The 14,220-nt window shown below is 44.0% G+C and overlaps 1 protein-coding gene across 6 annotated transcripts in view; it reads right to left on the bottom strand.

Moving 5' to 3' along the window:
• Window positions 1-14,220, bottom strand: part of LOC115243135 (dachshund homolog 2) — a 198,405-nt gene that overhangs the window by 138,551 nt on the left and 45,634 nt on the right. For 2 of the 6 annotated variants that reach the window (XM_029819883.1, XM_029819881.1), the window contains exon 2: window positions 13,895-13,942. The exons of the other annotated variants lie outside the window; for them this stretch is intronic. In XM_029819883.1, the coding sequence (XP_029675743.1) occupies window positions 13,895-13,942 (48 nt within the window). The remainder of the gene's footprint in view (window positions 1-13,894; window positions 13,943-14,220) is intronic. 6 annotated transcript variants of the gene reach the window in all.

The raw sequence follows: 14,220 nt of genomic DNA, 5'->3' as shown, positions 1-14,220 counted from the left end.
GACTTAATCAACGATCCGAGTGTTTATGATTTTTGTTATTGGTGTCATATCTCGAGGTAGCTCTCCCGAATCTCGCACTCTCTTCGCTCTCGTCTCTGTCCCCTCCGCGAATCATCCTTGCTACTTCTCGGTGTTTCTTGCGTAAGTACCGACCCGGATAAAGTCTCTGAAATTTAGGGGTTCGCTGAAATTGCCCACGCGGAACGTGGACGTAAAGAAGCGTATCTCGGATCGGTCGGCTTAAGCCAGCTGACGGTCAATCGAAGTGGTGCCTTCAATCGAATTGCCAACTTATAATTGCTAATTCGCGATTTTACCGTTTTCTTCCTGAGAATTTAATTCGATGACGACGCATAATTAGCAAATTATATTAAAAATAAAATATAAAAGAATTATGTAGTCGATTAAATATGAGATATTCCGTTTAATTTCAATAATTTTCAAGAATCTTAAACAAGAGTTTATTAGAATTACGCTTTGTTCCCGAGGTCATTGCCATGACTTTTCGTCACAGTTTTCATGGGAGAGAGCCGGAAGACGCGCGAGAGATCGAATCTCGCGGAAGAGAATGCATTTAGAGGAAAAGAGGGACACGATGAAGCTTCGTCGAGTCGGTGATCGCGCGAATGGCTTGGCAAATAATTTCGTCTCTGTCTCTCTGGCACTTTCCTTCATCACCCTTCTGTCACGTCCTTCGTTCTTTTCTGTCTATCTATCGTGTAGCTAACCATCTCTTTCTCTCTTTCTCTCTGCATCGTTTACAAGTTTTGCCTTGTCTTTTTTTAACCAGGTCTCTTAAACGTTTCGTGCGCGCTGAAATCATTCGATCGTGAACAGCCGTTACATATGTTGTCCATTTCATATTCAAAGAGCGCGGGAACCAACAAATTGTATTCGTTTCGTTGAAAGTCCGCTGTCGAATCTTACTCGCAACCGACAAGTGATTTTTAATAAAATATGATTTTATTGCAAATAAATGAAATTATGCAAAGAACTGACATTAAAAGACTATCCGTTCGCTCTGATATATTTCTTCAAAAAAATTTATAAAAATTTCACTGAAAATTTAAGCTATCCATATTTTTCTAAGATTTTTCTCATAGACTCATCATCAGATCATTAATTAATTTCGCTAAGTTTCGGAAAAGTTTTCCTAAGAATGACTTGATCCGAGGAGATGGAGACATGCTTTTGTATCCCATCGTCATCGACCGTAGAAGCGATGCGATGTATATACAATTGTTTCACGCGCACGCTTACCATGAAGGAAGTATGTACGTTCTAGGACTAGGAATCGCGAAGTCAACAACAGTCAAGAACGCAAACCGCGTGCAAACGCTGTTTCGCGGATGGCGTGCTGGTACTCGCATGTCGGATACTCTCCTCGACCTCTTTTCCTAACGACAGTCGAGCCTCCCTCTCCGTCATAATTTCTGCCTCCCCCGCGGCAAAAATTTGTCTAGTATATTTGCATTGTTCAAACAACTTTACATATCTTCCCAGGCATTTACGAGGCGATGGCAAATCATAACTAGCCGTTCGTCATTTCTCGCTTTCGACGAGAGATTGATAAACGCTACGCGTACGATCGCCTGAGGCAAATGTTGCGCGTTTAGAAAGTATCGTGACAGATACGATACCGGTACCAGGTAAAATCTTTTTCTCGCTGACTTCTCACCGTTACGGCATTTCGCGATACATCGTCTTTCAGTAAAGCTTAATGAAACGCGTTTCACCCTCACGCGATTTACGTGTTCGATATGACGCTACCCTATCGGGAGGCTGAGGTGAATCTTCACGATTGCCCCTTGAACTCGTGACAGAGCACTCCAATCAAAGAATATCGTAATCTCCGGACTTTACATGTTCACGAAGCTCTTACGTAATTCACGTGTCTGATGAGAATCCTGTTCGCGTGCGACAGAGAAAAAGACGGAGAAGAAGCGATAGAGAGAGAGAGAGAAAGAGAGAGAGAGAGAAAGAGAGAGAGACCAGAGTCGCCGATGAGAAGGGAGCACGAGGACTGCCCTTTGACCCCGCAAACGCCAACATATATATAGCAGAGTAATTCCTACGAAAGTATGATTAATCGGCCACGCTCGGCTCTCGTTTTCTCTCTTTCTTTCTTTCAGAACTCGTCCCTCCGTCTCATCCTTCGTTCTCACGAGACGGCATACCGGGTGTCCTTGCGGTCTCGGACGATATACAAAAATTAATGGGACCGATGCTCTCGATGAATAGCAATATTCCCGTTTCAAGTATACAAACTAAATGGCTAAACGATTGCGGTAACGCGCGTGTGATCACAAGTTTCTTCTCTCCAACTACGGTATATAAAATATCTCTTGGTAACCAGATGTGATTGGAGAAAGCACTTGAATTGGCTGTCGGGTAATTTCTGCGCGATATGCCTCGCGTAATAGAGTGTACTTCTAACACATATCTTGCATCTCGCGGAACTGAACGGATTCGGATCGAGCGTGTAGCTATCCCAGGCACGATCTCTACAGGTAATTTCGTCGGCGTGAAGCGCGCGAGAAGAAGAAGAAGAAGAAGAAGAAGAAGAAGAGGGAGAATAAGAAGCGGAATAAATTCGAAGGTCTCGTGACGTGGAGTTTCGAGGCGCCGAGCGTTTCCTCGGCACGTCGGTCGTCGAGACCGCGCTCGGCCCCGGTTCACGGGGTTGTTTCGGGGGCAAGCGAGGGCAAGGGGGGTCGTGCAGTTGCCACGCGGACTGACTGACAACCTGACTTATGCAAATACAGCCTCGCTTCGCCGGGTAATCTGATCGTACGTACCTACGTACGTACGTACGGACGTAGCGCCGAGCCTTTACCTCTCCGGATAGGATTCAAATTACTTGCGAGCCGCGCCGTTTTACGGTAATAATAATATAACGGCGATGACTTTATCGCTGAGCCTCGGTCATCTGGTTCGTCCTATTCGTGATGGAGGAACAAACACGCGGAGACCTCGAAGGACTCACGTCGCGAAACATGAGCCGAGGATTGCTTGAAGAAGATAATTATAAAAAATGGTACAAAAATCAAAGTGGAAGAGTTTACATAAATTTTACTATTTAAAAAAAAATTATTTTTTCTTTGTTTATTTCCAAAATTAATTTTGTGTTAATTATGGATAAAAATGCAAGTGAATACGATGAAGGGCGTAAGATTAGCGAGAGGGGCGAAAAGAGAATGGAAAAACGAAGCGCTGACGGTGGTGACGGTGGCTTCTATCTATCGGATCTGCACTTCTGTTGCACCGACGCTGCCCTCTTCCGCCGTATAATAATTACGCCTCTCGGTACTCGAGCGAGAGAGGGAGAAACAGTTCGCGCATGGCGGGGAGAAACAGGAAACAACAGCGCGGTTCGTCCATTAGTCTCGTTTTTTTACGATTACACGTCGCGCATGACGCGACAGCAGCGACGAAACGCCGGTAATTGCGAAAATTCGCTTGGACGACAATAAAATCGGTATAATTAAGGCGCGGTAAAAATTTTTAATATATCGTTTCTCGACGTCCGTCCTTTGTCGCGTTTTCGCCATTTTCCCGCTAGATTTTTACGACCACCGAGTCTCTCGCGAAGCAAACCGCGTAACGACTGTCCGGCATGGTCGAGAATATGGACAACAAATTACGGACATTCCGCGTAGACGCTCGGTTACTTGTTCTTTGTCGTCTAATCAGCCGCTCGTAAAAGTGAATACCGTTTATCGACCGCGACCGAGAACGCGCGTCATAACTTGCTTAAGTTGTACCCGACTAACATTAAAAGATCCGGGAATTTACGCACGTTTCGTAGAAGAAAATCCTCAATTTTCTCTTTTCACCCGTTTTCTTTCAGTAACATAATGTCAAAAATTTATAAAAGATGTAATATATTATAATCATTTAATGAATAATATATATTTATCGGTATAACCAATACTTCTCTTTCTTTCTTTTTTTTTTTTTTAAGAAGAGACGTGCTCCGGAATCGAGCGTAACAAGAAATTGCGTACTGACAGTTGGCTAGCCGTTGCCGGACGTCCCCGATTATCGTGCCGACAGTGCGGAGTCTTTCGCGCTAATCACAACCCCTTCACTGAATCTCCGGGGTAACTATCGGGTTCTTCGCGCCGAGTTCTCTCTCTCTCGATGAATCTCCAGTTAACTAACGCGATGGCAGGTAATTAATTGAAAGGGTCCTCCTGGACACTAGCTTGCTCTGCCGCTGCAAGTGGGCGAACTCGATGGGGTGTGAGTCGGTTCCGCGCTGGTCACCTCCGGCTAATCATAGACCACGGACACGTCGGACCCCTTGGCACCCGAGACTCCTCTTTCCTACCCTCCAACGTCCCTCCCCCACCCCTTGACCATTCTCCACTCGAGCGAGCTGTGTCTATCCTATACTTCGTACAAGGGTGTCTGATTGTAATTACTTTACTCAAGTGCGGTGATTAAAGTTCTCCGGTGACTCCGATGCCTGACGATCCCCTTTTCGTTCCGCGCGCGATAATCGCGGGTTCACTTACGCTTCTTTCCGTCCCATACGCGACGAGATTCACGGTCGAGAAACTCGCGGCGATGTCTTTCCACGATGGTCTTTTCGCGGCGATCGCGAATAATGGACACGAGCAAGGTCGACGGTACGTTAGGTTGAACATCGCATTTCATGTTTTCAAAGAAAGAATCCTACGCACGATCTTATACGAATAGCCATAGATGAAACAAGCGACACGGCGGACAAAAAGAGAGAATTCTTCGTTAATTATGCATTTTTCGATGTATCTTGGACGCGTATTCAAAGGCAATATTCAAACATGTCAGAATACATCGCACGATCCAACAAGCGTATCCGTATATTCTCGTCGAATTTCCGTTGATTATTCCCTCCTCCATGTCCGACGAAACAACGTCGAAACGAGGTGAGAGAGAATGAGAAAGAGAGAGAAAGAAATACAAGCGAGTAAATGAAAGGGGTGAGAGAGGTAGACAGATAGAGAGAAAGAGAGAAAGAGAATTGTAGCAAGAGCTCACCAGAGCGTTTTCTCCCTGACAGAGACTTTTCATCGGCTCTGCAACATTCTGACAGCTTATACCGTCGTTCCCGCTCGCCTGCCCCAAACTGCCAACTGCCAAATGCCACTGCGCATTGAATCCGAACAATCATTCTGTCGGCTCCGCGCCCGCGCGCTGTCAGAATGCCGGATTAACGCGCCAACACGTAATTCCCTCGTGTCGCGGTGAAAATCGTTCGATTGAATCCATTTCCCCCGAAGTTACTAAGTACCGGAATCGCGCGAGATTTTTAGTTCGCTGCGTTGCTTTTTTCTCTCACTATTTCACTCAACATTCAGACATTCGTGTTCGCTGGAGTAACGAGCTCTAAAAAAAAAAAAAAAAAAAAAAAAAAAAAAAAAAAAAAAAAAAAAAAACGAGATACCGTAGTGCATATTTTTTTCTTATATTTTAATATCTATAATATCAATTTTGTGTCGTCTTTGAAAATGTTACGCAAAATGGTTTTTGCCACGTGCGCTATTATCGCAGTTATTCACGTCGCAGCCGAGATTTCGGCATTTGCTGAGAAAGCGCGGCGCCGAGAGTTACAGGACAACGTCGAGAACGATCGAGGTGCAGAAATTAATGGATCCTTCGCACACCGAACCTGGAGGCGCGAGGCAATTCGAGCCGAGGTGCAGGCTATCGATCCTCCACCTCCCGTCGACCTTCCTTCCATCTTTGCTCTCTTGCTCTGTCTTCCCAGAGAGCATTCATTCATCCCCTCCTGCTTCTTCTCCTTCTCTTTCTCTCTCTCTCTCTCTCTCTCTCTCATTGCCTCTCCCTCTTTTCCCAACCCGAACGTCTCGCTCCGAATTCGTCGACCATTCGTTTTCCACCGATACACGTGTAGCATATACGTTCACACCTACACGTCACGCGGAGAATCGCGAGATCCAGGCCAGAAGCAATAGCAGGTGCGATTATCGCAAAAGCGCGGGCAACGCATGCAACGCCGAAATGTCATTCCGTTCTTACGCAACCGGTGCGAGTCGGACGAGTGTCGTTAACGACCATGCACGCGTGCACTTGCGTGCGATACGCACGCAACTGCTTGTACGCGCATGTAAATCTATTCACCAAATGGTTACCTATTTAGAACAACTCGCATTGTATAATTATCATGAATATATTATATTACAAATATATCTCTTTTATTGATGCGATTCCAAATATAATAATATTATTACTAATATGATTACTAATATTGTTTTACTGTCATATCTCAAAGCTTCCGCGAGTTTTAATGCGATTATTTCAACCGGGCAAAGATCCTAGTAGTCTCAGATCGCTGACGTCGAGAAGAAAAGCTCTCGATGACGCGGGCGGGATGAAACGAAAGTCGTTCGAATGCTTTTAGCGCATGCATTATTTCTGAACGCGCGCGTGTGTCAATTGGCTGCTTCCATTTGCCGCGGCACCGCGACATCTGGGGCCCCGAATACGGCCCGATAAAAATTATGTCCCGCTAAGGAACAAGCTCTCCCGTCAGCCGGCATCGTCTGCGTCCAGTAGACGCAGCTGCGCTTGCACTCACGACGAGTGGCATCTGTATATCTCGGACGAGCATGTACGCATGCGGTACGTATACCAAGAGATAGAAGCGCGAGTTCGCAACGAGTATCCTATAGCGGCAATATTGCGGCGTGACGTTACAATGATTGCGACCGGAAAATCTCGATCGCGGAAAGAGTTTGCCCCTGCTCTCTCGCTGGATCGAATTAGATTTCCTTAAACGATTTATTTTATATTGATCGAACCTCGAAATTCTTCAGATATCGAAGGAGATTAATAAAAAGTAATCTCGTATCGTCCATAAAATCATTAAACGTGCGATATAATGCAAATTTCAAACAATAACGGATACTCGAATACGGCTGTCGATTCATGAAGCAAATTGAGGGAATGACTTGTGGCTCTTAAGGACGAGAGAATTAATAACGCGCGGTGTAAAGTACGTGCAAACATAATATCGTATCAAATCAACCAGTCGGAAAAAGAAGCCAGTGTGAACCATCCAGGTGCGTACGTATTGCGCGCAAATATATCCGTGAAGCGGACCTTATCATCGGTTATTCATTCGACCCGGATCAATCGACCCGACAAATGGTTCTAAAATAAACACTCGAAAGCGCTCGTTATCGAACGTTAGTCCACCCAAGCGAAATGGCAAGATTAAATGTCCATTAACCATAACGAAATGTTACCGGGGTTGAAACATATGTGTGAATGTGTTAAATGCTATCGAAATTGGACGAATACATGTAGCATGTGGAATGAAAGGAAAAGAGTACCAAAGATATAACAGCTATGAAGGCTTTCAATATAACATCGGCTGTGGTGTACAACAGTAGCAACAACAATTGCACGCGGTTACGTTATTTAATCTCGTGATAATCATAAATTATTAATATGTACACACGGTGCAATATAATTGTTACCACTTCGACAAGACTATGAATAGCGTAACTCACTCATAATTGATACACTCTATAAATGATATACGGCAATCCATGTAATATATAATATATATACATATATATGCATATATCATGCGGCGAATAATTATTACTAAACTTACATTGTCGGCTTCTTATTCCGGTATACAGTGTAATTTCTCTCATCGTCATCGAAAACGTTGCCCGTGTATTTCGACGAAGGGCCAAAGTATTTTAAATCGATCGAAAATAAAACGAGCAATTAAATTGGATGAAAGTCTTAATCGCGTGGGCACGAAAATTGCGTAACGACATTCGGCGGTTTCCCAAAGGATTTCCAGCCTATTTCTCCGACATTCATCGCGGCTCGCTTATTATTTTAACGGGTGCAGAAGCGCCGGACGCCTGTCGGTAGGTGTTAAATTAATACCGGCCGCTAAATGCGCCGTGTGAACAGGTCAGGTGCTCGTAAAGCGTGTCGTCCCGCGTTACGAAGCGACGCACCCGTTATGCTCTAAGTCGGCTCCGCGTCGCCTTTCGCGACCCTCTCCAGAGTCGTCCCGAGACCTTAATAAATTACATGATTAGGCGATTTTATTGACAGCGATATAACAATCTCGATTTTCAATCAAAAGATCCAGGCATCCGGAATGGGCGCACCTCAAAGGTAATCTTCGAGCTCGTCGCCCTTCAGTTTTAACCGTGTCAAATAATCGATCGATACTTTGTTGATTTTAAGCGGTCTTGTGTGAATTCGATCGGGTCACAAAGAAGTTGAAGAAACTCGCGATTCGGTCGGGAGAGCAAACTTCCGCTCTCTTCGACGAGTAAACGACACGATACATTTTTAATCGTTGTTACAAGACTACACGGCGCATCGAGTGCCGTTGATTAATCGGCGGCATGTTCGAGATTTTAATTAATCTCCGAGAGAGAGAGAGAGAGAGAGAGAGGCAACGCGTGCACGATCGACTCTCTCGGTGAAGAAATTGCTTTGCCCACGATACTACCGCAGGAGCAATCGGCAAACGAACCCTCGATTCCCGAAGGAACCCGCCTGTTTCGTGCACGCTTTATCGACTATCCGGCATTCTTCGAGTTCCTCTCCAAGTCCGTCCTTTATTCTTGAGAGAATCAACGGTGATCGTCTTGACATTCGTGATCGAACGGCACGTAACCACTTCCGTTAGAGGAAAAAATGTTTGATAATTTTAGCGTAAATAATCAATCAGAGCTAAGAAATAAAAATTGCAAATACATGCGTTGCAAATCATAGTCATAATTGTAATAAAATGAAAAGAGAAAGAGCATACAATGGATTGAGGTTACCGTTAACGATAAGTAATGTCGGAGAAATCGATTCCGACTGAAATCTACACATTCCACTAAATTATGCGCTATACCGAGCAATCTTTTGCAGAGAGACCACACTTCGGCTCGATTTAATAGCGCTCGTGCACGGCTCGGAATTTAGAAATCGTCGATTATCTTACGATAATACGCCCCGCACCGCAATAATTCATTTTTTCACATCGGCAGCGTACGAAGAGAGAAATTCGTCGAAACGAATTTATCGATTTCCGAATTAATTTCTCGCTCGCTATCTACCGACCCTCGGCTTTCGCCAGAGGAACCGGGGAGAGGAGAGGCCGGGTAAAAGGACGGTGGGGAGGTGGAAAAGTATTCCCGGGAAATATTTCCGTTTTTACGTAGCACGAGCAGCGCGAGGGGCGAGTATAGAGACGGAGATGGGATGGGAGTTCTGATTTCATTAGGCCCTGTGTTATGCGATTAATTAAGTCGCGAGCTTCGAGGAAAAATAAGAGGTAGAGCGCGGATTGGACTCTCTTTCTCTCTCTTTCTTTCTATCTCGCTTTAGCTTTTTTTTTACATTGCGCTCGTCTCTCCTTTTTCACCCCGTTAGAACAAGAGATAAGAGGTAGAGCGCGGATTGGACTCTCTTTCTCTCTCTTTCTTTCTATCTCGCTTTAGCTTTTTTTTACATTGCGCTCGTCTCTCCTTTTTTACCCCGTTAGAACAAGAAGCAGAGAGATCGTACAGAGGAGAGGGAAAAAATGAACTCGAGACATTTCTCGCCGAGGGATGGGCGTTATTAGCCAGCTTGGAGAAACTCTCGAACCGCCGACCAGCGAATTAACGCATAGCTAGCTAGACGGAATTCAATTCTTTAGGCATCTTTAACTCGCTATCGAGCCGGACAAATATCTTTCCGTGCGATAAAGACACAAAGAGCACAAAAATAATCGTCCGATAACACTTCGCGTATTGTTTCTGCGCGCGCTCGTAATCAAATTTGCAAGACTAATTACGCGAGAGAGAGAGAGAGAGAGAGAGAGAGGCAACGCGTGCACGATCGACTCTCTCGGTGAAGAAATTGCTTTGCCCACGATACTACCGCAGGAGCAATCGGCAAACGAACCCTCGATTCCCGAAGGAACCCGCCTGTTTCGTGCACGCTTTATCGACTATCCGGCATTCTTCGAGTTCCTCTCCAAGTCCGTCCTTTATTCTTGAGAGAATCAACGGTGATCGTCTTGACATTCGTGATCGAACGGCACGTAACCACTTCCGTTAGAGGAAAAAATGTTTGATAATTTTAGCGTAAATAATCAATCAGAGCTAAGAAATAAAAATTGCAAATACATGCGTTGCAAATCATAGTCATAATTGTAATAAAATGAAAAGAGAAAGAGCATACAATGGATTGAGGTTACCGTTAACGATAAGTAATGTCGGAGAAATCGATTCCGACTGAAATCTACACATTCCACTAAATTATGCGCTATACCGAGCAATCTTTTGCAGAGAGACCACACTTCGGCTCGATTTAATAGCGCTCGTGCACGGCTCGGAATTTAGAAATCGTCGATTATCTTACGATAATACGCCCCGCACCGCAATAATTCATTTTTTCACATCGGCAGCGTACGAAGAGAGAAATTCGTCGAAACGAATTTATCGATTTCCGAATTAATTTCTCGCTCGCTATCTACCGACCCTCGGCTTTCGCCAGAGGAACCGGGGAGAGGAGAGGCCGGGTAAAAGGACGGTGGGGAGGTGGAAAAGTATTCCCGGGAAATATTTCCGTTTTTACGTAGCACGAGCAGCGCGAGGGGCGAGTATAGAGACGGAGATGGGATGGGAGTTCTGATTTCATTAGGCCCTGTGTTATGCGATTAATTAAGTCGCGAGCTTCGAGGAAAAATAAGAGGTAGAGCGCGGATTGGACTCTCTTTCTCTCTCTTTCTTTCTATCTCGCTTTAGCTTTTTTTTACATTGCGCTCGTCTCTCCTTTTTTACCCCGTTAGAACAAGAAGCAGAGAGATCGTACAGAGGAGAGGGAAAAAATGAACTCGAGACATTTCTCGCCGAGGGATGGGCGTTATTAGCCAGCTTGGAGAAACTCTCGAACCGCCGACCAGCGAATTAACGCATAGCTAGACGGAATTCAATTCTTTAGGTATCTTTAACTCGCTATCGAGCCGGACAAATATCTTTCCGTGCGATAAAGACACAAAGAGCACAAACTGTCACTCTTTAATTTTCGATCACCATTCGACGTACTGAACATATCAATAAAAGAAATTATATTGGTCTTCGCGCGAAATTGCGAGCGATGATTATCAAAATATCGACGCGACGCGACATCCGCGACAACCTCGTAAAAGGAGAACGTCGTCCTCCAATCTGTTCGCCATTTTCTCTCCCCCTCTCTCTCTCTCTCTCTCTTTGCCGGATGACTACTTTCGAGCCCCGGAAAATTCCGTCGTAACAATGTGACACCGGCGTTCGCAACGGCGCGCGATATTAACGACGCGCGGCCGTATTCGCTTTGTGAAGCGAACTATAACTGAATTTGGCCCCGTCATTTTATGCATCAGACTCGCCATGCCCGTATAACTGAATTCGATGGGTAACGCAATTATACATCTTTGCCCGCGCGTCGCGCAGATATACGCCGCGCTCTGCTCCGATACATGTGTGCGGACCACACCTACGCGGCTACCATTAATTATTATACATGCGTATATAGCGACGTGTGTCAACGATACGCCAGTACAGTCAGTCGCGACGACAGAAGTAATGCGGCGAATCTGCGGAAACTGCCAAATCGCGACGCAAATGGTGATTCCGAGGAATCGCCAGCCATTGAAATTCACGAATTCGTGACGAATATTTTATATTCTCGGAAAATGCCGAAAACGATTGGTCTAAATCAAAGATTTTTATTCTTTTATTATTTCTTAATCTCTTCATCCTGAGTTTGAATTACTTGACCAATGTGATAAATAGCGCTATCATTTTTATCAATTTACGATATCGTCGATAAGAATTACACGCGGCGTGTATAGATAACATATATATAAAATAAGAAAAATCAAATAGCGCGGACTGTTGCATGGTAGCAAGGAAGGGGAAACGAGGCATCGGACGGCAGAGAGTGCCGCATGGTATATGTCGGAGCACGGAGCGTAGTGGTCCAGTATATATAGACACATAGATATAACGCTCGACGCAGCACTCAATCAGAAGTCATAATACATTTACCACGACCTAATGAAGACTTGATGAAAGGCTACCGCTGGGACGGAGCCAGTGGTTCACGGAGAGAGAAAAGGAGAGATGGCATGGTTAGCAAGAAACGATTCGATCAAACATAATTAATCGCGAAGGACGCCAAGTATTGAGAAAAATTTGTGAGATCAATCTTTGTAATATAAACGTAAAATTTTTTTATATCGAAAAACGATATATATTACAACGCGTGCATATGTCTGCGAACTGAAACTAAGAACGAAGAAACACTTTTATCATACATACGGTGAAAAATGCGGTCTATAGAAGCAAAGGTATTAACGTCGAGTGGCAAATAGACTTTGGGAAAAACACAGGAGGCAGCCAAAGCCGCGAAATAGCTGTTAGAATCGCTGTATGCAAAAGATCTACGCCGCCCTTTTCCAGTTTCTTCGTCCCGGCCGGCATACGTAATCCTCGGAAATTAAAAATTCCCGCTTTTTCAAACGGTCTGAAGCGTCTGAGGCGAGCGAAGGGACTGACAGAGAGAGAGGGCGACTCGCCCCGTAGGCACTCAGCTGGACGCGGCTCCATTTACAGAAACTCCATCAAAGGGATTGTGGCATTACGCTTTAGAGTTTCGGTGTGCCTGGCAAGACGGCCGTTCTCTCTCTGTCTCTCTTTCTCTCTCTCTCTCTCTCTCCGCGGCCGAGGATAAAGTGGCTGCGAGTGTACTCTCGTACAGTGACTTTGCTGCTCGCGAAACGTTCACCGTGTCTCTGCCGTAAATGAGTATTTGCCTTTGTGAATAAATAAAATGCATTACAAAGTTTCCGCGAGTTGTTCGGAGAGGCGAAGAAGCGGTACATGAAGACGACAAGGGAATTGCATAGGTAGAAAGTTTGTTTAGAATCAGAAATAAAATTTGTGATTAGTCTAAAGAAAAGAGATAATTATCTACGTTAACATTCACTTATCGCGTTCAACTTCTATAAGAAGCAAGAGGATAAAGGGCACTGGCGACGAGGAGAAAGGGGGAGGGAAAAGGATCGAATGTACAGAGCAGGGAGCAACATCTAAGACAATGAGATACGGGCCTTTGGAGTAATCCTCCGGCCTTCCTTAGCGTATCGACATTAATTCCCTTGCCCCCAGCTTTTAACCGGAACAGACGCACCCTATAATAGGCAAGTTGGAATCCAATCTGCAAGTTTGCAAATTCGATTCGGCTGTCTTCAGCGAGAAGAGAGCGTCGAACGAGCGAAGCTGCGCGAGATGCGCCTCTCAAGCGTGAAGCTTACGATGCGTGTGCGGTAATCGATGCACGACGTCTATGATGCCTTTGGTCCTGGTCTTTGGCGCAGGATAATCGTGACATACGTTATTCTATTCTTGGACCATCGCATCTCCACCGATATCAAAGTCGCATTAGCCCCGTTTTCGAAGAAAGCGCGATGAAACTGAAGAATGTCAATGACCGGCTCTTTGTACGAAAAAGCATTTCCGACCTCACCTGTCACTGTCCTCGTCCACTCAACGCAAATGTTAATCTCACCCACGACCTTTAGCCAGTATATAAAGTTACAAGTCTTTATAAAAGATGTTAAATTAGAAAGAAGCATTAACTAATAATTTTAAGGAAAAATCTCCGCTAACTTGGCACTCCCATTCGAGAAATCAAATTTGGATTTATAACGTAATTAATTGTTAATTTTTTTATTTGAATTTTTGAAGAATTTTTTTGTTATAGTATTTTATTTTGAGAATATAGAAACACTTTCTGTATACATCTTTCAAGCAATTTATAGGAATAAATAACGCAGAATGTGACATTCTATTACCTTAGATAAAAAAAATAATTTATCACTTACCGGTACGATGTAATGCGCAACGACGGAGTCGAAGAATACCAAGTTGATCTGTAAAATACAAATATATTTACATTATATAAAATAATGTCCAAAATAATTAATATCTCAAAAAATAATTATTGCACACCATGAAATTTTTATTTCTCTTTTGTCCCTTTAAATATATATTTGATAAAAGAAATTATAGAATTTCTGACAAAAATTTCTTGTAAACATTTATAAAATATGCTAAATAAACACATAATTTTCTTATAAATAATTTAAATAATTATAAATCTAAAACAATATTGAAATATTTGATATATATTTATATAAAAAAAATTAAT

Source organism: Formica exsecta, unplaced genomic scaffold (genome assembly GCF_003651465.1).
Source record: "Formica exsecta isolate Colony F162 unplaced genomic scaffold, ASM365146v1 scaffold690, whole genome shotgun sequence".
Lineage (NCBI taxonomy): Eukaryota > Metazoa > Arthropoda > Insecta > Hymenoptera > Formicidae > Formica > Formica exsecta.
This window is presented reverse-complemented; position numbering and strand designations above follow the sequence as displayed.